This window comes from Eschrichtius robustus, chromosome 20 (genome assembly GCF_028021215.1).
Source record: "Eschrichtius robustus isolate mEscRob2 chromosome 20, mEscRob2.pri, whole genome shotgun sequence".
Taxonomy (NCBI): Eukaryota; Metazoa; Chordata; class Mammalia; order Artiodactyla; family Eschrichtiidae; genus Eschrichtius; species Eschrichtius robustus.
Genome location: NC_090843.1, coordinates 18346824 through 18373927, shown reverse-complemented (window position 1 = coordinate 18373927; position 27104 = coordinate 18346824). Strand labels below are relative to the sequence as shown.

The window sequence follows — 27104 nt, the reverse complement described above, 5'->3', positions numbered from 1 at the left end:
CCATCAGAGTCAAAGCACAGTTATATATGGTTTTGAGACTGAGGACTGTACATTAAATGACAGTTTACACAATCCAGGTCCACAGGTACAAAGCAAGTAGTGGGTGGGCCACAGGTCACAAGATTAAGAAGGAAGGTTATCTCCTAAGGAGTTGTGAACCTTGAGATTAAGAAGGAATGTTATCTCTAAAGAGATCTGGTTAATGCATATGTACAATATACACTAAAGGGGAGGGGGAGGAGGTTCAAATGGGCAAAGACAAATTTTCTGTTTAAATTTTTCTTGCTATAAAATACGAGTTCTATTTCATCACTATGAATATTCAAGTTTTTGTATGGATATATGTTATCATTTAACCTACATCTATACTGAAGAGTGGACTTGCTGGGTCATTTGGTAATGTTACTGAAAGTGGGGTCCGGCTGCTCACCGCTCAAAAGCCAATAAAGAGGCAAGGTTGGTGGAAAGGAAAATTTGCTTTACTTTGGATGCTGGCAACCGGGGGGAGGGCAGACTCCTGTCCAAAGGCTGACTCCCCACCACTGACAATCAGTGGGCAAGAGCTTTTATAGACGGAGGGAGGGGGCTACATGCAGAAAGCTCTGACAGTCATCTTAAAATTGGTCAGGCGGTGGTCTGACCAGCGTCATCTTGATTGTTTTAAGTACAGTTAATCTTCAGTTCCAGGGTCAGTTTGTTCCCATTTCCTTGAGGCCAGTTCTCGGAATTGTAGCAGCTTATGTCATGGCTACAGTCTGGTCATCACGTAGTTAACTTCTGGGGGGGGGGGTTTCAGTATCTACAAGACAGCTCACAGGACATGGCTCAGAATATTATCTATAGCCCTTGAGAAGGAACTAAAGGTCCTTGACTATGCTTAATGACTAAACTATCTTATTTCTCTGATTAAACTTATTCTTTGGCTAAAGTTTTTTCACAGACAAAAGGCAGGCAGAGGATATGGCGGGGAAGGACCATAGGGTCCTGCTCTGTTTCAGTAATTATGTTTAACCTTTTGAGGAACTGCTAGACTGTTTTCCAAAGGGTTGATTTTCTGTTAAAGTTTCTTTTTCAAATAAATTTAAGTAAATATTGACTCCGTATACAACAGCTACAAGAACTAATAAGTGGGGAATTCCCTGGCGGCCCAGTGGTTAGGACTTGGCATTTTCACTACTAGGGCCCAGGTTTGATCCCTGGTGGGGGAATTAAATTCTACGAGCGTGTGGTGCGGACAAGAGAAATAATAATAAAATAGCTTCACAGTGGTGATCATTTTGAAATGTATAGAAATATTGAATCACTATATTGTGCACCAGCAACTTACATAGTGTTGTAGGTCAATTATTCTTCAAAAACAAACAGGGACTTCCCTGGTCGCGCAGTGGTTAAGAGTCCACCTGCCAACGCAGGAGACGCGGGTTTGAGCCCTGGTCCGGGAAGATCCCACATGCCGCGGAGCAACTAAGTCCGTGCGCCACAACTACTGAGCCTGCGCTCTAGAGCCCACAAGCCACAACTACTGAGCCCGTGTGCCACAACTACTGAAGCCCGCGCTCCTAGAGCCCGTGCTCCACAACAAGAGAGGCCACCTCAGTGAGAAGCCTGCGCACTGCAACGAAGAGTAGCCTCCACTCGCCGCAACTAGAGAAAGCCCGCGCACAGCAACGAAGACCCAATGCAGCCAAAAATAAATAATTAATTGATTTTAAAAAAAAGCTGCTGGATTCTGAAAAATAATGTAGTTATTAAAAACAAACAAACAAACTCATAAAGAAGGAGATCAAATTTTTGGTTACCACAGGCGGGGTGTGGGGAGAATGGGATGAAGGTAGTCAAAGGTACAATCTTGCAGTTATAAGATAAATAAGTCCTAGGGATGTAATGTACAACGTGATTAACATAATTAACACTGTTGTATATTGTATATGAAATTGGTTAAGAGTGTAAATCCTAAGAGTTCTCATCATAGGGAAAAATTCTTCTTCTATTTCTTTTACTTTGTATCTATATAAGACGATGGAAGTTTGCAAAAAAAGAATATAGGTGAAAGAGTACATCCATGAGGAGGCAAATTCTGCTCAGTGAAGGAAGGATATAGAGGCAAATACATCGAATAAGTATTTGTTGTGTGTTTATTATGTGCCTGCAGTGAGATCACACCCTAGTTGGGGAGACAGAAAATAAACAGATGCATAAATAATCCCATGTCAGGTCCTGATACGGGCATAACCCAGGCAGAGGCGTCCCCAAGCAAACAGCGGCATTTAGTGCTCAGCCACAGCAAGAGAGGGGCTCATTCAAGTTCTGTGCCAGGTTTGGGAAGCATGCTTGGACCTACAGCCCCAACCCTGCTTCTTCAGCACTTAACGGATGACATTTTGCCCTACCGAGTAGCTCTGTGTTGATTTCTTTCTGTGTGACTTTCGCTGACGCATACACAGAAAAGAGCACATATCAAAAGTGTGCAGCTCAATGAACATCCCACCCCAAGCACACCTGGGTAACCGGCATGCAGGATCCCTCACCAGGTGCCCTTGCAGTCCCTCTGCCACTAACGGTTACCAGTGTCTTGACACGTACACCATAGATCTGTTTTGCATGTTTCTGAACTTTATATAAGTGGAACTAACAGCACATGCTCAGTGCATACTCTCTGGTTCTTTTACTCAAGATTAGGTCTGTGAGATATATTCATGTTGTTGTCTCTATCAGTGGCTTGTTTTTTTTCATTGTCATCTTTCATTGTCTGACTCTCACAGTTTATTTACCCATTCTATTAATGGACATATGAGTCATTTTCACTATTCTCTCTCTCTTAAAATTTTATTGGAGTATAGTTGATTTACAATGTTGTATTAGTTTCAGGTGTACAGCAAAGTGACTCAGTTATATGTATATATATTCATTCTTTTTTAGATTCTTTTCTCATATAAGTTATCACAGAATATTGAGTAGAGTTCCCTGTGCTATACAGTAGGTTCTTATTAGTTATCTATTTTATATATAGTAGTGTGTATATGTTAATCCCAATCTCCCAGTTTAACCCTTCCCCACACACGTTTCCCCTTTAGTAACCATAAGTTTGTTTTCAATATCAGTAAGTTTTCCACTATTCTTTTTTTTTTTTTTTTCAGCCAAGCCACGCCAAGTCCTAACCACTGGACCACCAGGGAATTCCTTCACTGTTCTTTTAATAAATTTTTTTTCTTGCTAAAAAAAGAATAAAAGTGAAAGAAAAACATCTCACTATCAAAAAAATTAAAAATACAATAGCGTCACACACACACACACAAATACTGGGACTTCCCTGGTGGTCCAGTGGTTAAGACTCCGTGCTCCCAGTGCAGGGGGCTCAGGTTCGATCCCTGGTCAGGGAACTAGATCCCACATGCATGCTGCAACCAAGAGCCTGCATGCCGCAACTAAAAGATCCCTCATGGACTTCCCTGGTGGCCAATGCAGGGCACACAGGTTTGAGCCCTGGTCCGGGAAGATCCCACATGCCGCAGAGCAAATAAGCCCGTGCGCCACAGGTACTGAGCCTGCGCGCTAGAGCCCGCGAGCCACAACTACTGAGCCCAAATGCCACAATTACTGAAGCCCACGTGCCTAGAGCCTCTGCACCACAACAAAGAGTAGCCCCTGCTCGCTGCTACTAGAGAAAGCCTGTGCACAGCACCGAAGACCCAATGCAGCCAAAAATAAATAAATAAAATAAATTTAAAAAAAAAGACCCCTCATGCCGCAGTGAAGATCCCACGTGCCGCAACCAAGACCCGGCACAACCAAATAAATAAATAAATACTTTAAAAGTACTTAGGAATAAACTTAACAAAAGGTGGGCAAGACCTCTATTCTGAAAATTACAAAACAGTGCTGAAATTAAAGAACACTCAAATAAATAAAAGAATATACCATGTTCACATATAGAAGACTCAGCAATGATAGGGGATGTCAGTTCTCCAGACCCATAGAAACAGCACAATCCCAATCAAATTCCAGCATTTTCAAGTTGTCAAGCTGATTCTAAAATTTATATGGAAATACAGAAGTCCTAGAATACCCAAAGTCATCTTCAAAGAAAGGAACAAAATTGAGCGACTTAACACTGCCTGCTCTCCATACTTCATATAAAGCTATGGTAATCAAGACAGATGGTACTGGCATGACGATCAACAAATAGATCAGTGGTGGAGAATCGAGAGCCCAGAAATAGATCCCACTTATATGGTCATTTGATTTTCAACAAGGCACCAAAATAATTCAATGGGGAGAAAAAGTCTTTTCAAAAATCGGTGCTAGAATAACTGGATATCCATATGGAAGAAGATGAATCTCATACCATATACAAAAATAAATTCCAGAGATGGCTCATCATTACCTAGGGTAGACCCAAAATGTAGTGATGTGAGCTAGTTAAGCCTAGAGTTGACTATGATTTAGTGACATCCAGAAGTGTGTACTCTTCAAGGCTCTCTAGATTACAGGAAGTCTCCTTCTTAATAACCACAAAACCAGGCAAATGCTATGGGCTAATGACCCAGCCACAGAAAATGCAGATTGGTGAATTGGAGACTATTATTATGCTCTGTGACTCCTGTTGAAAAGCAAAATTCAACTGAGTAAATTTGAAGATCTAATTGGTTTTATATCACAATTCATAAGGAGCTCTGAGGAGCTGTACAAAAATGGAAAACTTTTATAGGCGGAAGGGGGCAGAGCAAGGAAGTTATTCTAGCAAAGAATGGATTGTTTCAGGCAAGGTCACCTTTCTTTGGGGATAGTTGGGGGGTCTATCAAGTAGATTACCTCACTAGTGTTGACCAGGTAATTCCAGATTGGTCACATTCCTGGGAGAAGCTGAAACTGCAGTTACGTTAGGTATTAAGTCTTGGTTTGCTGATGTGAGACTTAGCACAAGTGACTCCATTTGGGGGCCTGTTGTTTATTTTTTTAACACTCTCTAATTGTTTCCTAAGCATTGTGGCTTGTTTTCGAGTGGCATGTCAATACCTTCCTGGTTCTATGTGGCCTGTTTCCATTGGAGTTGTGAGCATTGATGCTTGCAACCCCAGGCTAAACACATTTTTATGATGTCCCCCTTTTTAAATGAACTTGTCCTGTCCAATAAATAAATGATTGTCTCCAAAAAAATTAATTCTAGAAGGATCATAGACCTAAAGCTGTTAAAGGAAAACATAGGAAAATATCTCTCTGACTTTAGGCTAGGCAAAGGTTTCTTAGTGCATGACTAGGAGTCTCTCCATGAGCAAACTTAGGCACGCACGCTCTTCTGAGTTCTCTTCCAACTAAGCCTTGACTTTTGGACTTCCGTGTTCCTCTCTGCATTGTCCAATTTTAGCAAGAATCTTGCGAAGTCAGTTTAGTTAGAATCAGAATCCTCCCTCCGCCATATCTGACCTCGTCCCTCATCCCCCATCATCCTGCAGGTGATGTGTGATCATTCTGGCCTGCCTTTACTTTGCTTTAGCCAGAATTCTATCCTTGCCCCTGATATTTTTTCTTAGTAATTTTCCATCCACTAACCCCTGCACTGCTGCTTGGCTGTAAATTCCCACTTGCCCATGTTTCATTCAGAGTCGAGCCCAATCTCTTTCCCCCACTGCAAGACCCCACTGCAGTGGTCCCTATTGGCCCTAATCTTAAATAACATTATTCTTTAACAAGTGTCATGAATAATTTTTCCTTTACCAAGAGGACACAAGAAGCATAAAAGAAAATATTGATAAATTAGACTTCATCAACATTTAAAGTGTCTGCCTGTCAAAAGACACTGTTAAGAAAATGAATGGGCAAGTCTAGACTAGGAGAAATTATTTGCAAAATATATATCTGACAAAGAACTAGCATCCAGCATATGTAAAGAACTCTTACTACCTGAAAGTAAAAAGATTGTAAGCAATCCAAATAAGAAATGGAGAAAAGATTTGAAGAGACATTTCACAAAGGAAGAGATACAAATAAATGGCCGATAAACCCATGAAAAAATATTTAATATCATTAGTTATCAGAAAAATGCAAATTAAAACCACATTGTGACACTCCACATGTATCAGAATGTCTAAAATTAAAAAGACTGACAACACCAGATACCAACTCTCAAGCAAATTGGTGGGAATGTAAAATGGTATATACCATTTTGGGAAAAGGTCTGGCAGTTTGTATAAAAATAAAATATATTGACCTACCTCTCAGCAATTCCATTCTTAGGATTTTACTCAAGATAAATGAAAACATATGCTCACAAAAGACCTATATAGAAACATTCATAGCAGGAATTCCCTGGTGGTCCAGTGGTTAGGACTCTGCACTCTCACTGCCAAGGGCCTGGGTTTGATCCCTGGTCGGGGAAATAGATCCCTCATGCATGCCACAACTAAGGAGCCCACATGCCGCAACTAAAGATCCCGCATGCCACAACTAAGACCCGGCACAGCCTAAATAAATAAATAAATATTAAAAAAAAAAAAAGTGGTTGCCTGTTGGGGGAAGGGACAAAGATTAACTGGGAAGGGGAATGAGGGATGATGTCAATGTTCCATTTCTTGCTGGAAGTTTGGGTTACACAAAGTTAGTGAACATACACCTAGGATTTATGCATTTCATTTAATGTAACTTTAACATAAACACTGTAAAAACTTAATATCTAATTATAGCTAATGATACGCATGCTGAAGTATTTAGGAGGAAGTGTACTGTTTGTCTGCAACTTACTTCAAAATGTACTAAAAATAGGAGGACTTACTGGATGGAGAGAGGGATAGGTATGTGTATAGAAATATAATAAAGCAAGTAGAACAAAATGTTAACTGTAGAATCTAGTTGGTAGTATATGGGTGTGTCATGTAAAATTCTTTCACCTGTGTTGAATGAAAAATTTTGTAATAAAATGTTGGGGACTTTTTTAAAAAGGTGAATCAATGTAAGTAAAAGTATTAAATATCATTGCTTTATGAATGTGACAAAAATTTTGAGAGTGGTACTTGAATGACTGAAGTGGAGAAGTAGAACATTACTTCATTGAATCTGCACAGCAACTTTATGAGGTTGGTTAGGTGCTAATAAAATCATTGTTTTAGTAATGGGGGAACAAAGGCTCAGAAAGGTTAACTGACCTGCAATGTGGCATGCCAGGATCTTAACCCAGGTATGTTTTTTTTTTGTTTTTTTGTTTTTTAATTTATTTATTATTTATTTATTATTTATTTTTGGCTGTGTTGGGTCTTCGTTTCTGTGCAAGGGCTTTCTCCAGTTGCGGCAAGTGGGGGCCACTCTTCATCGCGATGCGCGGGCCTCTCACTATCGCGGCCTCTCTTGTTGCGGAGCACAGGCTCCAGACGCGCAGGCTCAGTAGTTGTGGCTCACGGGCCTAGTTGCTCCGCGGCGTGTGGGATCTTCCCAGACCAGGGCTCGAACCCGTGTCCCCTGCATTGGCAGGCGGATTCTCAACCACTGTGCCACAAGGGAAGCCCCCCAGGTATGTTTTGACTCCAGCACACACTATGCTTCACTGTGCAAAAAATCTTTATTTCCCTGGGTTAATATATTACTTTGTATGTTTCTCATTTATGGCCTTTGCTACACTATAGTGATGTCAGGTATTTAGGCATCTGCCTCCTCCTTTATACCATAAAGGGGTATAAAGGCCAGGGGAAAGTTTCCATCTTTGTAGCCTCCATACTTAGCATTGTTCTTAGTATAGTGCTAACTAGCACATAATAATCTTTCCCTTCGGTTGCTGAATGGATGCAGGAAGGAAGAAAGGAATGCTCCCTAACTTGGATGATGCTTTCTGGCTTAACCTATCTCAACAGCTCACTCTTCCACCACTTTCTGCAAGATTCATGCCTAACCAGACCATTTGATCAGGGCCTATAGTTGTTAACCTGACTTAACAGCTGTGGGGCTATTTATGGTTACCTGACTGTAGGGCTGGCTTGTACAATCTCCAAAGCAGCAGAATTTGGGACAACTATCTCTGGAGTAGCTGAGGAGTAGCAAAGACCTGACTCTACCTTGGGAAGAGCATTTATCAGTTTAAAGACTATGGCTATAGTACAATTTGTCCAGAGTCTGACATCCACTGAATGGACAAATGAATGAATAAATGATGACGACAGACAACACAGATCAGTCATGGCAATTAATTCCTTGATTTGCCTCTCATAATGCCCCTCTCCTCATTGGGAAAACAGCTCTGTATTACAGTGTTTGTAAATAACCTTTAGGTTTCCTGGCTTAAGACAAGACTATTTCATTTATTTATTTATCTTTGAAAACTAACTTTATTCTAAAGCAGTAGTTTTCAAACTCTAGTGTACACATGAATCACACGAAGAACTTTCTAGAATCTGAGAATCTCACCCCTGGAAAGTCTATTCAGTGGTTCAAGGGTAGGGTCCAGGAACATGTCATGTTTAAGAAGACCTTCAAGGTATTCTATTATAGGTAGTCCCCAGGTCACACTTTGAGAAACACTGGTGAAAAGAAATTGGTTCATGTAGTTTCTGCAATTTCAGTTATCTCTGCCTCAAAAATAGCCCTGTCTTGTTTTCAAGTACTTTCCACCACAAAACTATGGCACCACTGACTTTTAGAACCATTTTCTTCCTCCTAACCTTTGGTGTCAATCAGCCCTAGAAGAGAAGTTACTATGGATATTGGTAACTTTGTGGATAGAATTGTTATCATTTATTGAGCGTCTACTATCTACCAGAGACTATGTGAAATGCTTTACAAATGTAATTGCATCTAATTCTTACAACAACTTTGCAGGGTAGGTGGTATTGCTCTTATTTTACAGATGAGGAAAAACTCTCAGAGAGGTTATGTAACTTGTCCAAGGTCACGTAACATAGCTGACAGACTTGTGATTCAAATGCAAGTCAAAGCCATTGCTTTTTCAAACATATAACCCCCATTATTACTGTATGGAATTATTAATATTAATGATTATTATTATTTCTATGCAGTCATGCCCTAAGCAAAACACTCTGGTCAATGGTGACTTCAGAACACAGGGCTTTTAAGGCTCATCCATCCATTCATGTATTCATTTAACAATAATTAAGCAACTGCTATGTGCCAGAAACTGTGCCAAGCACAAGGGACACAAAGGTGGAGGTCTCTAGCATTATGGAACTTACATGGATACAGACAAGTACATAGGCAATTATAATACAGAGCAAGTGCTATAATATAATTCACCTAATTAATCTACAAATTTAATATATCTCTCAATAATAACATAAAAAACACTGTTTCTGGAACTGGACAAGCTGACCTGAAAGTTCATTTGTTAAAATAAAATTGTAAAAAGAACCAGGAAACTCCAGAAAAAGAAGAGTAGTGAGGGAGAAGTAGGCCTACGTCATTAAAATAAAACTATTAGGGCAGTTTGATAAGACCACATGAATAGATGGATTAATGGAATGGAATAGAGAATCCAGAAACAGACTCAGATACAAATAGGAATATAGTATATGTATATATGTATGTATTTCACACCAGTAGGGAAAATATAAGATTATTCTGTAGAGGTGTTGAGGTGAATGTGTATCCAACTAGAAAGACCAAAAAAAAAAAAAAAAAAAAAAATTCCAAATGGATCAAAGACTTAAATATGTAACATAAAATTATAAAGGTATGTAAAGGAAACATGGGATAAATGAACGCTGATTGAGGAGGGTATAAGGATGGTGGAAGGCTTCTACTGCATTGACTTTTTTTTGGCCTCACCACACAGCAGCAGGATCTTAGTTTCCTGATCGGGTATCAAACCAAGGACCCCTGCAGTGGAAGCATGGATTCTTAACCACTGGACCGCCAGGGAACTCCCTACTGTGTTGACTTTTGTATCTTTTAAAACATATTTACAATGTATTACCCACTAAAACATGTTTTTTTGTTGTTGTTGTTAAGAGTGTTTGGCTAGGGAAATAAAAGTTTAGCTCTAGCATAGTGAGTGAGAGGTAGGGAGTCTTATGAAGCTGGAGAGGTAAGAAGAGTCAGATCATGAAAGAACTCGACATGGCCGCGCAGCCCGGCTTATGGGATATTAGTTCCCTAACCAGGGATTGAACCCGGGCCCTCACCAGTGAAAGTGCAGAGTCCTAACCACTGGACCGCCAGGGAGTTCCCAGGACTTCACATTTTTTAAACGCGGGCTCTATAGTATGAATAATGGGGAGCTATGAAACGTTTTAAAGCGGTGGGTTGATACAATCATATCTGCATTTTAGAGAGATCACTCTTAGCTATAAAAAGAGTGCATAGATTTATAAGGGATAAAACTGAAAACGGGGAAGTGGACTTCTACCGGGTGAGGGATGATGATGGCCTGAACCAGGCAGGTGGTGAATGTCATGGTGAGGTGGATAGATTTGAGAGATGTTGAGCAGTTAGAATCTTGTTGATTGGATGTTGGAGATGAGGGAGAGATCTAGAATGACGTCCGGATGGAGAAGTGGTGGTAGTAGGGGATTGGGGGAGTACGTATAGGTGAGATAACGCATTTAGTTTAAGTGACTTCCAGATGTCCAATTGGAAATGCCTAATAGCCAGGCTTAAAACCCTGGAGCTTGAAAGAGGGCTACGACTGGAGATAATGAATTTGGGATTCATTAGCATATAGATGGTAACTGAAACCCTGTGAGTAGATGAGATCACCCAAGGAGAGCACCTACTGTGAAAGGACCTAAGACAGAACGGATGAGGAAGAAACAAAGAAAATGTTCCCTGAGAAGGATCTAGAGAAGGAAAATTTGGAGAGTGATGGGAAGAAGTCAAGTGAAAAGTGTTTCGATAAGGAGAGAGTGGTCCTCAATACCAAAGGCTAGGGGTAGTCCAGATGAGGATGAAATGTGTTATTTGATTTAAATACAGGGGTATTACTGAAGATCACGGGAAGAATAGTTGAGCGGAGGGTTTAGGTTAAGCAGAAGATGAAGCGGAAGCATCTCGTTCCCGAAGTGCAAGCATCTTGTCTCCGTAGTGGAGACAACTTGTTTCAAGTTCGCTAAAGACGGAGAGGAGAGTGCAGCAGCTGGGGGAAAGACATGAGCTTTTTTCTTTTTTAAGGATCAACTGAGCGTATCTAAAATGATGATGACAAAGAACCAATACTTAGGGAGATAGAGGAGAGAGGGAGGAATTGAGTGATACCAGATGCGAGGGGTGGGATCCGAGCAGATGAACCGCCGTGCCTTAAGATTAGGAGGGATGCTTCTTCCATCGTAAACGAAGGGAAAGGAAAGGGGAACGCTGGCAGATTCTAAAGGTTTGGTGCAGGGAAGCTGATGGAATTTCGGCTCGATGGTTTCTATTTAACTCCGTAAAATACTCCTGGAGTAAGGGGGTTGGCTGTGAGTCGAGGTTTGAGGAGACTGCGGATTTGAAAAGCCGTTTAGAAACTCCGGGCGGCCTAGGCTGGTCCATGCTGGGGCCTCGCGAGGGAGGCCCCGAGTGGAGCTCCGAGGGGGACGCCGCGGTGCGTCGCCACGGCAACCGAACCGCCGGGCTAGGCCCAGGACCAACTATAACCCGAAACAGCCGCAGCGTTTTACCTCACTATTCCAGAGATCAGGGTAGGAGCCAACCCGAGGCGACCAAAGTGAAACCACAGATCCCGCGATATCACGGCCGCAACCTGCGAAACTGCACGGGACGCTACCGCCACGCAGCGCGACAGCGAGTATTAAACGTCATGGTACCGCGACGCCGTCGCCGTAATACAACGCTCTCCCGGAAGTGGTCTCTGGATCGGGCAGTGAAAGTGGTAGCCAGTTGTCCCCGGGATCAGCTATCCGGAGGTCGTAGCTGAACTCTTTCTCTGCGTTTCTCCTCGATCCTTCTTGAGTTTTTCAGGTCCGCGTAGTGAGGAAACGTCTCCACCATCATGGGGGGCGGAGACCTGGTAAGTGAGGGAGCCCAGGGCTGGGGGAAGACTGAGGCCGGAGACCGACTGAGGCTGGGGACGGAAATTGGCGGGGGTGACAGTGGGTATTCTTGGCAACGCAGCCGTTGGGGACAGAGAGCTGTAGCCCTGGACAGGCTACGGATAGCTAAGGCCGTGAGGGACCGGGCGGAGACTTGGGAAGATATGTGAGGTGGGTCGCCAAGGAAGGCAGGTGGTGTTTGTTGACAGGGAGCCCTTCTGGCTGGAAATTTTGGGAAGCCTCGGGGGCGGTTGCAACCGTGGCTAGGAAAGGAGGCGGGTATGGAGGACGTGTCACTTCGTTTTGTATATCTTGTCTTGGGATACATTTCCTTTCCTCAGCTAGGAGTTCAGTCATGTCCTGGGCTATAGTAGGGGTGATTTGTGCCCCCGTTGTCCTCGTCCCTGAGCCATGTCCTGGGGTCACGGAAGATCTTCCTCATGTTCACCTTTCTGACGTCCACTCCCTCTTCAGTGCTGCATCTTTTTTTTTTTTTTTTTTTTTTTTTTTTTAGTGCTGCATCTTGATCTGTAGTGGCAGAGCATTCTTCTGAATTCATAGCACTTAATATAAGTTATGTGGCTATTTCTCTTAAACTGTATAGTTCATTTGTAGGGGGCTAAGCCTCCGAATTGGGCAAATGTACCCATAAGAACATGGTGCAAGATCAGAAAAATGCTCATCTCCTGAAAGTGTAGCTAATTGAATCAGGAAATAGATTCGTTTAGCCACCTGTCCAGTAGCTATATTAGAGTTTGTCAGGTGTTGTCAGCTAGAATGAGTTCCAAGATACCATCGAGGTTCTTCTGACTTAGTGTCTTCAAGTAGCTGCATTTAGGGACAGGAAAGCTCTAATCCCAGAGTTCCTCAACCTCAGTGCTATTGACATTTTGGGCTGGATAATTCTTTGTTGTGTGTGTGGTCCTGTGCATGTAGCAGTGTCCCTGGCCTCTAGACAGTAGCACCTTTCTCCTTCAGTTGTGACAACCAAAACTGTCTACAGACATTGCCAAATGTTCCCTGGGAGGCAAAATCACCCATACTGAAGGCGAGAGAGGAGGACCATTAGGACAAGGTGGAGGGTTGGGGAGGAAGGGAGGAAGGACTGAACAACCTGATGAGGGGAAAGGGAGTACAAGAAGAGAGAGAAAAAAGGAAGCCCTCATTTAAAAAAAAAAAATTTATTTTGGCCACACTGAGCAGCACGCAGGATCTTAGTTCCCTGACCAGGCATTGAACCCCGCCCCCTACAGTGGGAGCACGGAGTCCTAACCACTGGACCGCCAGGCAATTCCCTGATTTAGGTTTCTTAACTGGTCTCCTGGTTTTCAATCCTGATCCTCTCCAATCCATTCTTTACATGCTAGGCTGGTCATGCCTCCCACCTGCACATGAATGCTTAGTGTTTTCTACTGTCAACAGGATAAAATCCAATCCCTTAACGTGGCTTATAAGGCCCTTAATCTGTTGCTTTCTTAGTTGGCTTCATCTTGAGCCCCTTCCCATCAGCTTGCTCTCCTATCTCCAGCCATGCTGAATTATTTGTTCTTTCTCACCACTGGGCCTGCAGTTGTGTGTGCTGTTACCTCTGTGTGGAAATCTACCCCACTCCTTCCCGCTTCCTACATCACTGGGCTAATTTATAATTATCCTTAGATGGCACTTCCTCCAGGAAACCTTCCCTGGTTGGGAAGCTGAACCAAAGCAGTGGCTCATGGGGAGGAGGGAGAGGAGAAGCATTCCTTGAGGGTGAGGGGGAAGATCAGAACCAGGGGGAGATTCTTGGGAAGGAAGGTTGAAAGAGGTACTAGGTGGGGTTGTAAACCATGCAAGTTTAAGGCACGTTAAGTGGACTCAAGGAAAAGAAGGCTGTGTTCATAAGAATGAACGTCCAGTGCCAAAGGCACTTGAATTCTTTTGCCTTTCAGAGTCTATACTTTCCTGCTTATCTACCCCATTCCTCCTGTACTGTCATCACCAACCCTCACTTCAGGCATGGCCAGTGGAAGTCAGACTCACACATTTCAGGATAGAAGTATTTGAAGGGAATCTCGGAGGGGCCTGTTTCTTCCTGAAGCTTTATGTACTTGAACAACCTCTCTCCCGCACCCCCATGTGTGAGATTTTTGGGTGCCAACCTTGCCATTGTTAAAGACGTCTTGCCCTTACATGCCTGCCTTGGCATGAATATAGGGGTGGGAAAGGGAGGGCCAGTTATACTCACCACCCACCCACTGGCCGCATTGTTTTCTCCCTCCTTTCATTTCCCACAGAATCTGAAGAAGAGCTGGCACCCGCAGACCCTCCGCAATGTGGAGAAAGTGTGGAAAGCTGAGCAGAAGCATGAGGCTGAGCGGAAAAAGATTGAGGAGCTTCAGCGCGAGCTGCGGGAGGAGAGGGCCCGGGAGGAGATGCAGCGCTATGCGGAGGACGTTGGAGCTGTCAAGTACGTGAGGAGCTGGGGCGCTTTGACCTGGGGGTGTCTTGGTGTGTGGGGAGTTGCAGAACTGCCTGCAGGTGCATCGTCCAGTTGTTGCATGATAGCTGGTTAAGAGCGTGAGTTTGGAATCAGACTGGCCTGGGTTCTGAGGCTGGCATGGCATGAACTAGCCTCGCTGTGTAACTGGGAGCAAGTTTGGGAGCCTTGGTTACCTCAGTAGAACCGGGGGAGTGAGAGTACCCAACTCCTAAGGTTTGTTGAGGATCAAATGAGATGACATATAAAGGGCTTAGTGTAGACCAAGTTCATGGTAGATGATTGCCAAATAACTGTGGCTGAGGATGATTGCCTGTACCCTGCTTCTCAGTATGTGTTGAGGCCTCAGTCCTGCTTTTGTTTATTTATGGATTGCAGGCTCGTTTTAGGGAGGCAGAGAGGTCCCATGGAAGGAGGTAGATGGTGTGTCTGTCAGCAAAAGCTGTGTGACTGTGGACAGTCTCATTCAATTTTCCCTGACTTCAGTTTCCTCTTGCATAATTTAGGATGGGAGTAACAGACAATAATTACTCTACCCATCTCATAAAAGGGGATGGAAATAAATGTGTTCTGAGAAAAATTAAAAGCATAAAATATGCAGTGCAGGTTTCCCAGAACGTGGGATTCTAATCTGGGGTGTGAGGATAGACAGTGGGAATGTTCTTCTTTACCGATTTCTGTAATTTAATAAGGCGAGATCAGCTCCAGGTCCAGCCGGGGCTCTTGGCCGGGAAGTGGCCGCGCACTGAGCTGGCTGGCAGTGGGGAGGGTGCTCTCAAGCGGAGGTTCTGCGGCCCAGGGAGGGCAAAAGTAAAGTCTCTAACTTGTTCTCAGAGGGAGGTTTCTAGAGCCAGGGAGGTGGTCGTGGTGGCGCTAATGGAGTTAGCACTGGATAGAAGCTAGGTGTTGTGAGAGCGCCCCAATTTTTTTTTTTTTAAAGCCGATCCGAATTTCCATCTCTATTTTCTTTACTCTTTCTTGTTTCTAAATATTCAGTGTACTTTTTCTGCAGCTAATGAAAAGTGAAGGTCTTCAAATGTCATGTTTGAGAGTACAGGTAGTATTCAGTGGAAATTGGGAGTCATCAATGTTTTTTTTATCCCAAGAACATTAAACAATCTGTACATAACATATTTTTTGTAAATCTTAAATGTAAGAAAATATAGTTAAAAATTACCTGCTTTAAAATCAAATGTAAAATTATTCTTTGGGAATTTGTTTTTTTAAAACAGTGAAAAGCAGTAAGTAGTGAATATACTAAAGATATTTATAATCTCTGACTTATTTTAATATACTGGGAATTTTGTTTCTGGTAAGAGCTATTGCTTTCTCGTTTGACTTCCTGATTAAGTTTCAGTAAAAGGTGCATATAATAACAACAAACTGTATTCTGTATGAAAAAAACAAATCCGAGAAAACCCACTTCTTCACTGGAACAATCACCAATAAATCAGTATTTTAAAATTTTTTTTAAAAAATATGCAGTGCATTCCTAAATCAGAATTGAATAAAAACTCCAGATAGACTAAAATTGACTTATCTGTACTATCCCTTGTTCATATCCTAGTGGGCAAGTCTCCAGGGTGACATGTGACATACTTCCCCTGTTGGATATACAGGGCTTTTCCTTAGTAATTTCATGACAGGAGGATTTGTGACATTCAGAGGCATGTGTGTGTGTGTGAGAGAGAGAGACTTAGTTTCAGTTCGTGGAAATGGCATTATGGAATTTAGGCAGGATAACGATTACATTCTTTCTTTTTTGTTGTTTGTTTATTTTATTTATTTTTTATACAGCAGCTTCTTATTAGTTATCTATTTTATACATATTAGTGTATGCATGTCAATCTTGATCTCCCAGTTCACCCCCTCCAACTTCCCCCCCTTAGTATCCATACGTTTGTTCTCTACATCTGTGTCTCTATTTCTGCCTTGCAAACTGGTTCATCTGTACCATTTTTCTAGATTCCATATATATGTGTTAATATACAATATTTGTTTTTCTCTTTCTGACTTACTTTTTCTTCACTCTGTATGACAGTCTCTAGATCCGTCCACATCTCTACAAATGACCCATTTTCGTTCCTTTTTATGGCTGAGTAATATTCCATTGTATATATGTATACATTCTTTCAGGATTGGCAGAAGGCCATTCTGACTTAAGTATAAAATTTGAAATGTTTTAAAATAAATGGAGTCTTGGAGTTTTTAAAGTACAGCACAATATATTTAGAGCATTAATATATAAAATGAGGTAAAAGAATGAAATTTTAGAAGTTTTTTTTTTTTTTTTAACCTTTATTGAATTTGTTACAATATTGTTTCTGTTTCGTTTTTTTGGCCTCAAGGCACGTGGGATCTTAGCCCCAACCAGGGATCGAACCCGCACCCCCTGTATTGGAAGGCAAAGTCTTAACCGCTGGACCACCAGGGAGGTCCCTATAAGTTTTTTCTAACCATAGATACACATTAAATTATTTTACTATATACACTTTGTATAAATTATATTCTTTATAATTTAAACTAAATAAATTTCACACATTTGAATTAATTCCTGGGCAGCTTATATGGCATTTTTATATGTGAAGTTTGAGATTTTGTGAACCCTTGATTTTAAAACAAATGTCAATTTTAGACGGAATACCCATTAGTCATAAGAGTTTACTCTCCCACTAACCAAAAGTAAAAAATTATTTTGAAATTTTTATTCAGCCAAGCATTACATATTCTGTGCCTGATATGTCAGAAATTTGGGCTTTGCAGAGTCTAATTAATGAGGTCAGAGTATAGATGAGCAGCTTCAGAGCTGGGAGTCAGTGTATATCCTGTTGCTGACCCTCATGCCCTCTTGTCTGTTGTGAATAGGAGGAAGGTGATTTTATATTCTTTTGATTTTTTGCCCCCTCACATATTCTCCAATGTTATGAAACTCAAAGGTTAGCACGTAGGTCCCTTTTTTTGGTCTTTACTTGCAGATGTATTTAGACAATCTGCTTGTCCAGCTGACTGGTTTGTGTAGTTCTTTGCATAGTGTCGTGCTTTTCATTTATCCAATACAACCCTTTGCTATTTACAATTCACTTGTATGGTTCAGATAATCTTTTCTGTGTTTATTATACAGCTCTCTTAGAACAAAGAAAAAACCTCAGTATGCACGTTATCCTTGCTCTCCATCCAAATCCCTCTTTGCACTAGAATGTTGTTTAAGTATTTACTGATAATATTAGAAAATTGTGTTTTCTTTACCAGCATTTTTCAACGCTTGCACTTTAGGGTATCCTTGGAAGATTAGATAAATGAAGATGGGAGTGATTCCCACCCAAGCAGACTCTCTAAGAATAGCAGGGGGTGTCTGGGGCAAGGGCATCTGGATACTTTAAGAGCTCCCTGGGTGATCCTCATGGGCAGCCTCAATTGAGAACCTGTTCTATATCCTTAGTGATAGCAACAGCAAAAATCTATGCATCATTTCGTTTTTATATGACTTTTACCCCAAATCTTCTCTCATTTAAAAACTCAGAGAGAGGGTCTCACTTTAAAAATGATGAGAGATGGCAGTTGCTAGCTCCATTTTAGACGTGAGGATATGGAAGTGCACAGAAGTAACTTGCACGTTTACCCAGCTGGGTAGTGGCGGAACCAGGTCAAGTCCAGTGGCACTGGATCTCAGCGATACAACATGTTCTCTTACTGCAGGGCCTGAGCAGTACTGATATTAGTTGAGTCCTTTTAAGACTAGCTGTAGCCCTGAAAATACTACTTTATAGAAGTATCTGTCTTCATTTTTCCTATCCTTTCTTCTGGATACGTTTTGCTCCTCTGCCTGCATATTCCTGGCCCTCCTACCTCTTCATACCGTCTCTTCTCTTTTATTCACTTGCTTAGCTTCTTTTCCCTCATCCAGTAACTGCTCCTGCTTCCCAAGGCTCACTGTTCTTCTCCCTTCATTCCTCTGGTACCAGTGTCTGCTTCATGCTGACAACTCCCACATTTATCCCACACAAACTCTTGTATCTCTGTATATTCAGGCAGTTCTTTTTTTTTTTTTATTCAGGCAGTTCTGCTTCAAGTGTCCCACAGTTACCCATCACATACTTAGCTCTCAGCAGCACTGTTTGGTAATTTGTTGACCTCTGTGCCTCATCTGGTAGCCTGTGAGCAACTCAGCTGCCTGAATCTTTGTCATCTTTCTGACCTTCTTCCTCTGCCTGGCACATAGGAAGTGTGCTGAGTCAGTGTTTACAAATGAATAAACAAATATTTATTTCCAGTTTCCCCATCTGTGTTTGTGTCAGGCATGCATAGGCATGATCCCTTGAGTCATCTTTGACAAGTCCTTTTAGGATCCCCCCCTACTCGATCACTGAGACCTGCTTTTCATTCAAAAAGTACTGCCAGCTCCAGACCCATTGCCCATGAATTGTCGAACACTGAACATATTAGGCAACTGTCTGGGATTCATTCCAGCCATCTAGGAGTTTAAAAAAACCTGGTGGGAGATACAAAACACATACATAGAGAATAAAAAGACTAGCTAGTGGGAACATCAATGATTTATCCCCAGGGTAAGAAGACATGACAGAACTAAAAGGTAGGTTATGCGATAGGAGGGGCAAAGAAATTATGAAGTACATATTTTATCTCTTAATACATTTCTGTTTCTTCTGCCAGTTGTTGAGTTGCCCTTGAAGTAAAACAAAACAAAACAAAACAAAAAAGACTAGCTAGGGTTTATTTAGTACTTACTTTGTGCCATGCACTCTTCTGAACACCTTAAAAATTCATTGACTTATTTAATCCCCAGCAACCCTATGAGGCAGGTACTCTTTTATCCCCATTTTACAGGTGAGGACACCAGTGCTCAGATGAGTTGCTTGGCTTTAGAGCCGGGATTCAAATCCATGTTGCCTGACTCCAGAGCTTGTGCTCTTAACCATTATGTTATACTGCCTTTCAGGAAAATGAGCTTGCCAGAATATTCTAGTCACCACCGATCTTCTTGCTCAGACCTCTTTAAGCTCTTATGCAGTCTGCCTTTCACAGTCAATTCCCTCCAACCCCCAGGAGTTTTTTATTGTTTGAATAACAGAACACACAAAACCAGGCAGAGAAGTCTCCAAGGAAATGATGGTTGTGTTTCACTGTTATTTGTCCCTTGGTTCTTCATCTTCTAAGCACTTATTACAGTTTCTTTTAATGCTGTTAGACATGTATTTTGATTATAAATACAGTCCAACTATGAATAAATAACTGTATTGTCTTTTTACACCCATTCCCCCATGTTCCTTTAAATAGAAAAAAGTGCTCAATATCTCTTAATAGCCTACTTGGCCATGGTTGTCTCACCTGTGATTTAAAAATACATTGTATCTTGATCTTCCAAAATCCTTCTTGAATTACAGCTTATTCTGTTAAAGAAATTCTGGGAAAGAAGTCATTGATATTGTTGATAGTCTCCAAAAGGTGAGGGTGGTAACTGAGTTGAAGGCACCAGGGAGGGATCTTCAGCAAACCGAGGAGCATTGGGAAACTACACAGAGGCAGATCTTGTCAATAAGATACCAGCTCCTCCAATTAACCCTAGGAGAATGCCACCAGTCACAGCTGACCCAACAACTGTGGCCACTGGTCCCTTTTGGCTGCCAGTGTGACTCCTGTGAAGGCTGCACTTGTGACGGAATTCCAGAGGTCTTTCTAACATGCACCATCCAGCAGAGAATCATGGAAAACAGACCTCCCCAAACTGCAAAGCCACCTGCCAACTGTGGAGGCCTGGTTTTAATAGCTGTCAAACTCCCACATAGTCTCTGGTTTACTCCCACTGGAGAATGGTGAAAACCTTTAATTGCATAAAAGACACTACTACCTCTGGTACCCATCATAAAGGCCCCACCACAGTCTTCCACATAGTTCTCCAGGGCACGGCTCTCACTCTTGCTCCTCCATCTTGACCCCAGTGGTGTGACTGAGGGTGGGTAAGCTGGGTGGAGCCTGACCCCAGTGGCCCACAATTCTTTTTTTTTTTTTTTTTAATAAATTTATTTATTTATTTATAGCTGCATTGGATCTTTGTTGCTGCACTCAGGCTTTCTCCAGTTGCGTCGAGCAGGGGTTACTCTTCGTTGTGGTGCGCGGGCCTCTCATTGTGGAGGCCTCTCCCGTTGGGGAGCACAGGCTCCAGGCACGCGGGCTTCAGCAGTTGTGGCACACAGGCTCAGTGGCTCCGCGGCATGTGGGATCTTCCCGGACCAGGTCTCGAACCCGTGTCCCCTGCATTGTCAGGCGGATTCTTAACCACTGCACCACCAGGGAAGCCCCACAATCAATTCTTAATCATAGACTATAGTGTTTCTCAAACCAATCCTTGTAATAGGAAAAGAAATCTAAAGGGTTGGACCCTCTATTAATGGTTTAAATTATTTTTATTAAAAATATATGCAAAGATATAACTAGGAAGGTATTATTTATGCTCATAGTTGTTATATAATCTTAAACAAAAATAAATATACAAAATGAAAAAGTCATAGTCAAAAACCATTGCACCTAATGTTATAGATAATACTGTTTCGATGAACCTACTTTGCTACTTGCAGTGTGAATGTGATATTGGCTGCTCCAACACATGCTCTTATGAATGAATTCAGCACACCTTTACTGTCTGTTGTGTGAGGGCTCAATTTTCTCACCACTTTTTTTTCTCTTAGAACCACAGGAAAATATTTGGCATGATACTGTGACATAATTTTGCTTCCCTCTTTTGGCTTGAAAGCATAACTTGTTATTGCTGGTCTTTTCTCATTATCCCCTCGAATGTAGTATATTACCACTGGTGCCAAGGTGACAATAAGCACCAAAACACACAGTAAACACAGCTGCATATGTGGTCACTGAAATTGTTTTGGTGATGAGCTGATCCAGAACATGCATGTTAGCTCTTTCAGATTATCCTCGAAATGAAAGCACAACATAAAGACTTTGTAAAGGAGACTTGAGAAACCCTGGGCAAAAGATCCATGCCCCAGGCAGAAGGAACTTTTTTTTCCTCATAAATTGCTTTAGGTGTGTGGAAATGATCTCTCTCCTAAAATGTAAACTCCATGACAGCACGTACCGTTTCTTCCCAAGTGCCCCATGGAGTGTGGTGTTTAGCCCTTGCTAAGGAGCCTGTAGAATGAGTCCTGTTCTGACCAGCTGTGCCTTTTTTTTTTTTTTTTAAAGTTTGGCCACGCCTTGCGGCCTGTGGGATCCTTGTTCCCTGACCAGCGATGATCAAACCTGCACCCTTGGCAGTGAGAGCGTGGAGTCCTAACCACTGTGCCGCCAGTGGATTCCCCCAGCTGTGCTTATCTATCCCTCATGTTCAGGTTTTGTGTGTAGGTTTGAGAAGTCTACATTTTCTTTGACTGTATTTTTTTTTTTTTGAACTAGGAAAAAGGAAGAAAAATTGGACTGGATGTACCAGGGTCCTGGTGGGATGGTGAACCGTGATGAGTACTTGCTGGGGCGCCCCATTGACAAATACGTTTTTGAGAAGATGGAGGAGAAGGAGACAGGCTGTTCTTCTGAGACAGGACTCCTCCCAGGCTCTATCTTTGCCCCATCAGGTGCCAATTCCCTTCTTGACATGGCCAGCAAAATCCGGGAGGATCCTCTCTTCATCATCAGGTACTGATGAACGGCTGAGAAGGGGGTTTTATTACAGAGATGCTTAGCAGAGATGTTATCTCACCTCTTGCTTTGCAGTTGGTTTCCTGTTGGCTTTTGTCTGCCATGTAAAAGGATTTGTCTCCATTTGGGCTTCTGATGTTAAGAAGGAGGCTCTATTAAGGGTGCCTGAACTAGGCTGTTTGGGAAGAGATTGGTAAATGTACCAGACCAGACCAAATTTATTCATTTACCTTTGGCCCTTAAACAAAAATAAGAGGTAGAAGCAAGGTGAGAAAGACTGGCAGCTTCTTAGAAATTGGGGGATATGTGTAGAGTTGGCTGGGGGGGGGGTGAATAGGCCTTTTCCCCTCCCCTCTACCCCTCCCTTTTGTTTGTTTTTTGCAGCAGAATCCTTTGAAAAGAAACTTTAGAATTTTATTTAACCCTAATATGTAACAGATCAAAGTAGAGCTGCATTTTGGGTGTTAAATGAAATCATGTGGTGCATTTTTTTTGGTTTTGTTTTTAATTTTCATTATTTTATTTCAAGTGTGTAAGGTTGAACATTAAAAAATATTTCTTATTTACATTTCTTTTGAAAATTCTTTTAAAGTTATCTATATATTACAGATATATATTTATATGTAAATATTTTCTCCCATTTTGTTAGCTTCTTAATTAATTATTGTGGTAAAATATACATAACATAAAATTTACCATCTTAACTTTTTTTTTCTTTTTTTTTAAAGTTTCTTAAACTCACCAGCATACAAATGTGAGCAGGCACTCTTCCCACACTCACATTGTATCATGAGTACATGTTTGTTTGTTTTTTAATAAATTTATTTTATTTATTTATTTATTTTTGGCTGCATTGGGTCTTCGTTGCTGCACACGGGCTTTCTCTAGTTGTGGCGAGCGGGGGCTACTCTTCATTGTGGTGCACGTGCTTCTCATTGCGGTAGCTTCTTTTGTTTCGAAGCGCAGGCCCTAGAGTGCATGGGCTTCAGTAGTTGTGCCACGTGGGCTCAGTAGTTGTGGCTCGCAGGGTCTAGAGCACAGGCTCAGTAGTTGTGGCGCACGGGCATAGTTGCTCTGTGGCATGTGGCATATTCCTGGACCAGGGCTCGAACCCGTGTCACCTGCATTGACAGGCCTATTCTTAACCACTGCGCCACCATGGAAGTCCCATCTTAACTATTTTTAAGTGTACATTTCAGTAGCAGTAAGTATATTCACATCATTGTGCAACCATCACCACTACCTATCCTTCTCCAGAACTTTTTCATCTTCGCAACTGAAACCTTATACTCATTAAACAGTAAGTCCCCATTCTCTCCTCTTCCCAGCTCCTGGCAACCACTTCTACTTTCTGTTCCTATGACTGTTACTACTGTAGTTACCCATATAAGTGGAATCATATGGTATTTGTCCTTTTGTGACTGACCTATTTCACTCAGCATAATGTCATCAAGGTTCATTGTGTTATAGCATGTTTCAGAATTTCCTTCTTTTTAAAAATTGTGGTAAAATACACATGACATAAAATTTACCATTTTAACCATTTTAAGTATATATATAGTTCAGTAGTAAGGGTATCCAAATTGTTGTGCAACCAATCTCCAGAAGTTTTTCATCTGGCATAACTGAAAATCTGTATCCGTTAAGCAACAACTCTTCATTTCCTTTCCCCCCCAGCCCCTGGCAACCACTATTGTACTTTTCATTTCTAGGAGTTGGACTATTCTGAACCTCATAAAAGTTGAAATCATTCAATATTTGTTTTTTTGTGACTGGCTTATTTTACTAAGCATAATGTCTTCAAGGTTCATCCATGTTGTAGCATGTATCAAAATTTCCTTCCTTTTTAAGGCTGAATAATATTCCGTTGCATGTGTATACCACATTTTTTAATCCATTCATCTGTCGTGCACATTTGGGTTATTTCCACCTTTTGGTTATTGTGAATAATGCTGCTATGAACATTGGTGTACAAATATTGTGCATATTATTTTATAAACTCCTTTTTATCACCTAATCATGTATATGGGACATTTTTCTATGTTGCTGACTATGCTTCTGTCACATCATTTTTAATATCTATATTGTATGGATATACCATAATTTATTTATTTATTTTTAAACATTTTTTTGACACCTTCCCTTTCTTTTTTTTGTTTTGTTTTTTTAAATTTTTATTTATTTATTTTTGGTTGCGTTGGGTCTTAGTTGCGACATGCAGGATCTTTCATTGTGGCGTGCGGGCTCTCTAGCTGGGGTGCGTGGGCTTAGTTGCCCCAGCATGTGGGATCTTAGTTTCCTGACCAGTGATTGAACCTGCATCCCCTGCATTGGAAGGCGGATTCTTTTTTTTTTTTTTTTTTTTTTAAATAATTTATTTATTTTTGGCTGTGTTGGGTCTTCGTTTCTGTGCGAGGGCTTTCTCCAGTTGTGGCAAGCGGGGGCCACTCTTCATCACGGTGCGCGGGCATCTCACTATTGCGGCCTCTCTTGTTGCGGAGCACAGGCTCCAGACGCGCAGGCTCAGTAATTGTGGCTCACGGGACTAATTGCTCCGCGGCATGTGGGATCTTCCCAGACCAGGGCTTGAACCCGCGTCCCCTGCATTAGCAGGCAGATTCTCAACCACTGCGCCACCAGGGAAGCCCGGAAGGCGGATTCCTAACCACTGGCCCACCAGGGAAGTCTCTACCATAATTTATTAATATTCTCCTGTTGGATCCCTAACTTGTTTCCAAGTTTTCATTGTTACAATATGAACACCTTTTTAGTGACCTTCCTTGATTATATCCTTTCAGCAACAAATTCTTGAGGAAGCATTTGTGAGATTAAAGAGTTTGTGAGTATGTACAGGCTGTGATAAATGTTGCCGAATTGTCCGCCGGGAAGGTTGACCAGTTTACGCTCCTATGAACACTATGTGAGAGTAAGACTTCTTGAAAGAGGAATCCATTCTGTTTATTTCCCAGGGGTTATCATGCTAAACAGTGGAGGTAGTATTGAAATGTTGCATACGTTTGATACACAAGATGACATACATTTACTTGACCAGTTGGGAAGCCCTGAGCATGAAGCTTAACAAGCAACAGACCAAACTCACTTTCTTGCACAACAGGGAACCAGTGTGAACTTTCCCCACAATATTCAATCCCTTATGCAGATTTGGGAAAGATTTCTGGCTTCCACACAATCATGCAGATTGCACCATGGGGCCTGTCTGCCTGCATTGAGAAAAAAGATTCCTGTATAGAATTATGGAGAGTAGAATGAATGATTTAATCCCCTTTTCTGAAAGAAAGAATCATGATTTTTATAACTTCTCTTTAGGAAGAAAGAAGAAGAGAAAAAAAGAGAGGTATTGAATAATCCTGTGAAAATGAAGAAAATCAAAGAATTGGTAAGTAGTACATCAGATAAGCATCAAGAGCTACTTAACATGAAAACTCCTCTCCATTTACTCTTACGAGAGGGAAAGCAGAATGGCTTTAAACATTTTTGTCTTTTAGAGACCTTCTCCTGGTGATTTTGTGCAGTCTTAACATATAAAGCTTAATTATGCTTGATTTTCTCTTTTATGTCCTTTGGTTGGAAAAACAGCATGTTATATCATTCTTCCAGAAAAAGAGGGGTATTGGGATATGCCTGTGGAAAGCATGATCATGCAGTGTGTTCAGGAGATCAGGGGGTATCAAGCCTTTAGGGCCCATTCATCACTCATGTAACATATTATGTGATCGTTTCTTGGATTAGTTGGTAAGGAAAGTTTAAAGATTGATCTTGTGGTCCCTGATTACTGTCAGCGGAGTTGCAGTCTTTTGACAAATGGGAATTCCTAGGCAGTGGTTCTGGGGACTGTTTCAAAACACAGATTCCCAGCCCCACCCACCAGAGAGTCCGTTCAGTAGTCTAGGGGCGTTTGTGCACAACCAGGGTCCAGACCCTCCACTCTTGTCGACAGGGGACGTCTGATCATGTCCTGGACCCCTGTAGACCCTGAGGCCTGGAGGCACGTAGTTTACACATGACCCCATCCCCTCAGAGGGACTGACAGGGGTCCCAGTAATCTTGCGTGGTTATGTTCTGGGCATTTTCTAGTTGCAAATGAGTCTGGAAAAAAAGGAGAAGAAGAAAAAGAAGGAGAAGAAAAAGAAGCACAAGAAACATAAGCACAGAAGCTCAGGCAGCGATCGTTGCAGCAGCGAGGATGAGCACGGCCGGGAGAGGTGAGCGTGTGGAGCGGCCTCCTGCACCGTTGATTCACTCACTCATTCATTCCACAGATACGGACTGAATACCTGCTCCAGGCCAGGGGCCACCAGGTTCTGGGGGTTCAGTGGAGAACACTTGCACACCGGCCCTCTGCCCCCAGAGCTGGCCAGCTAGCACTTGAGTTCCCGGAGGAGTTGGCGAAACCCCCAGGGGAGCTGGCTGTAGCTGTGTCAGTCTTAGGTCAGACGTCCTGGATATGACTTTCATCTCAGCTCTTGATTCCTGCAAGACTTAAGTGGGTTTTATGGAAGCTTTTTTTTTTTTTTTCCAAATACATTAATGGGCCCATCTGGACCTGTTCTGTGTGTCTTCTTTGCGGGAGCCGCCAGCACTGTCTCTGCTGACTCACTCGTAGTCCTTAGAATAGCAGCACGAGGTGAGAGGAGAATGTGCTCGGGTGCTGGGGCTGAAAAGCAAGGCCCACGGTTTTTCGCAGGAAAAACATGACTGTGCTGATGCATCTTTCAGCAAAGATGGAGAAACACACTCCCATGTGAGAGCCGGGAGGTGGGAAAGGTCACGTTTGAAACAGGAAGCATGTCTCAGCACAAGAGCTGTAAACTGGACCTTTAGGCATTTTCTTTTTCAATGAGTATGTGTTTTAATCTCTTAGATCTCAAAAGAAGATGGCAAATTCTTCCCCTGTTTTGTCCAAAGTCCCTGGATATGGCTTACAGGTAAGGATCTGGGCTTCTCAAAGGGAGTGTGACCGTGGGACTGGAACGTGCCAA

At 42.0% G+C, this 27104-nt stretch overlaps 2 protein-coding genes and 1 pseudogene across 3 annotated transcripts in view; 1 reads left to right on the top strand and 2 right to left on the bottom strand.

The window, feature by feature from the left end:
• The window catches only part of LOC137755070 (large ribosomal subunit protein eL19), a 406958-nt gene that overhangs the window by 245518 nt on the left and 134336 nt on the right, over positions 1–27104 (bottom strand). The gene's annotated exons all lie outside the window — the stretch shown is intronic.
• Positions 11779–27104, top strand: part of CWC25 (CWC25 spliceosome associated protein homolog) — a 30756-nt gene continuing 15430 nt past the window's right edge. Inside the window, exons 1-6 of the mRNA XM_068531468.1 lie at positions 11779–11938; positions 14234–14406; positions 21865–22101; positions 25432–25501; positions 26200–26327; positions 26987–27050. Of these exons, the coding sequence (XP_068387569.1) occupies positions 11921–11938; positions 14234–14406; positions 21865–22101; positions 25432–25501; positions 26200–26327; positions 26987–27050 (690 nt within the window). The 5' untranslated portion in view covers positions 11779–11920. The remainder of the gene's footprint in view (positions 11939–14233; positions 14407–21864; positions 22102–25431; positions 25502–26199; positions 26328–26986; positions 27051–27104) is intronic.
• LOC137755416 (mitochondrial import inner membrane translocase subunit Tim17-A pseudogene) lies at positions 19871–20382 on the bottom strand (annotated as a pseudogene).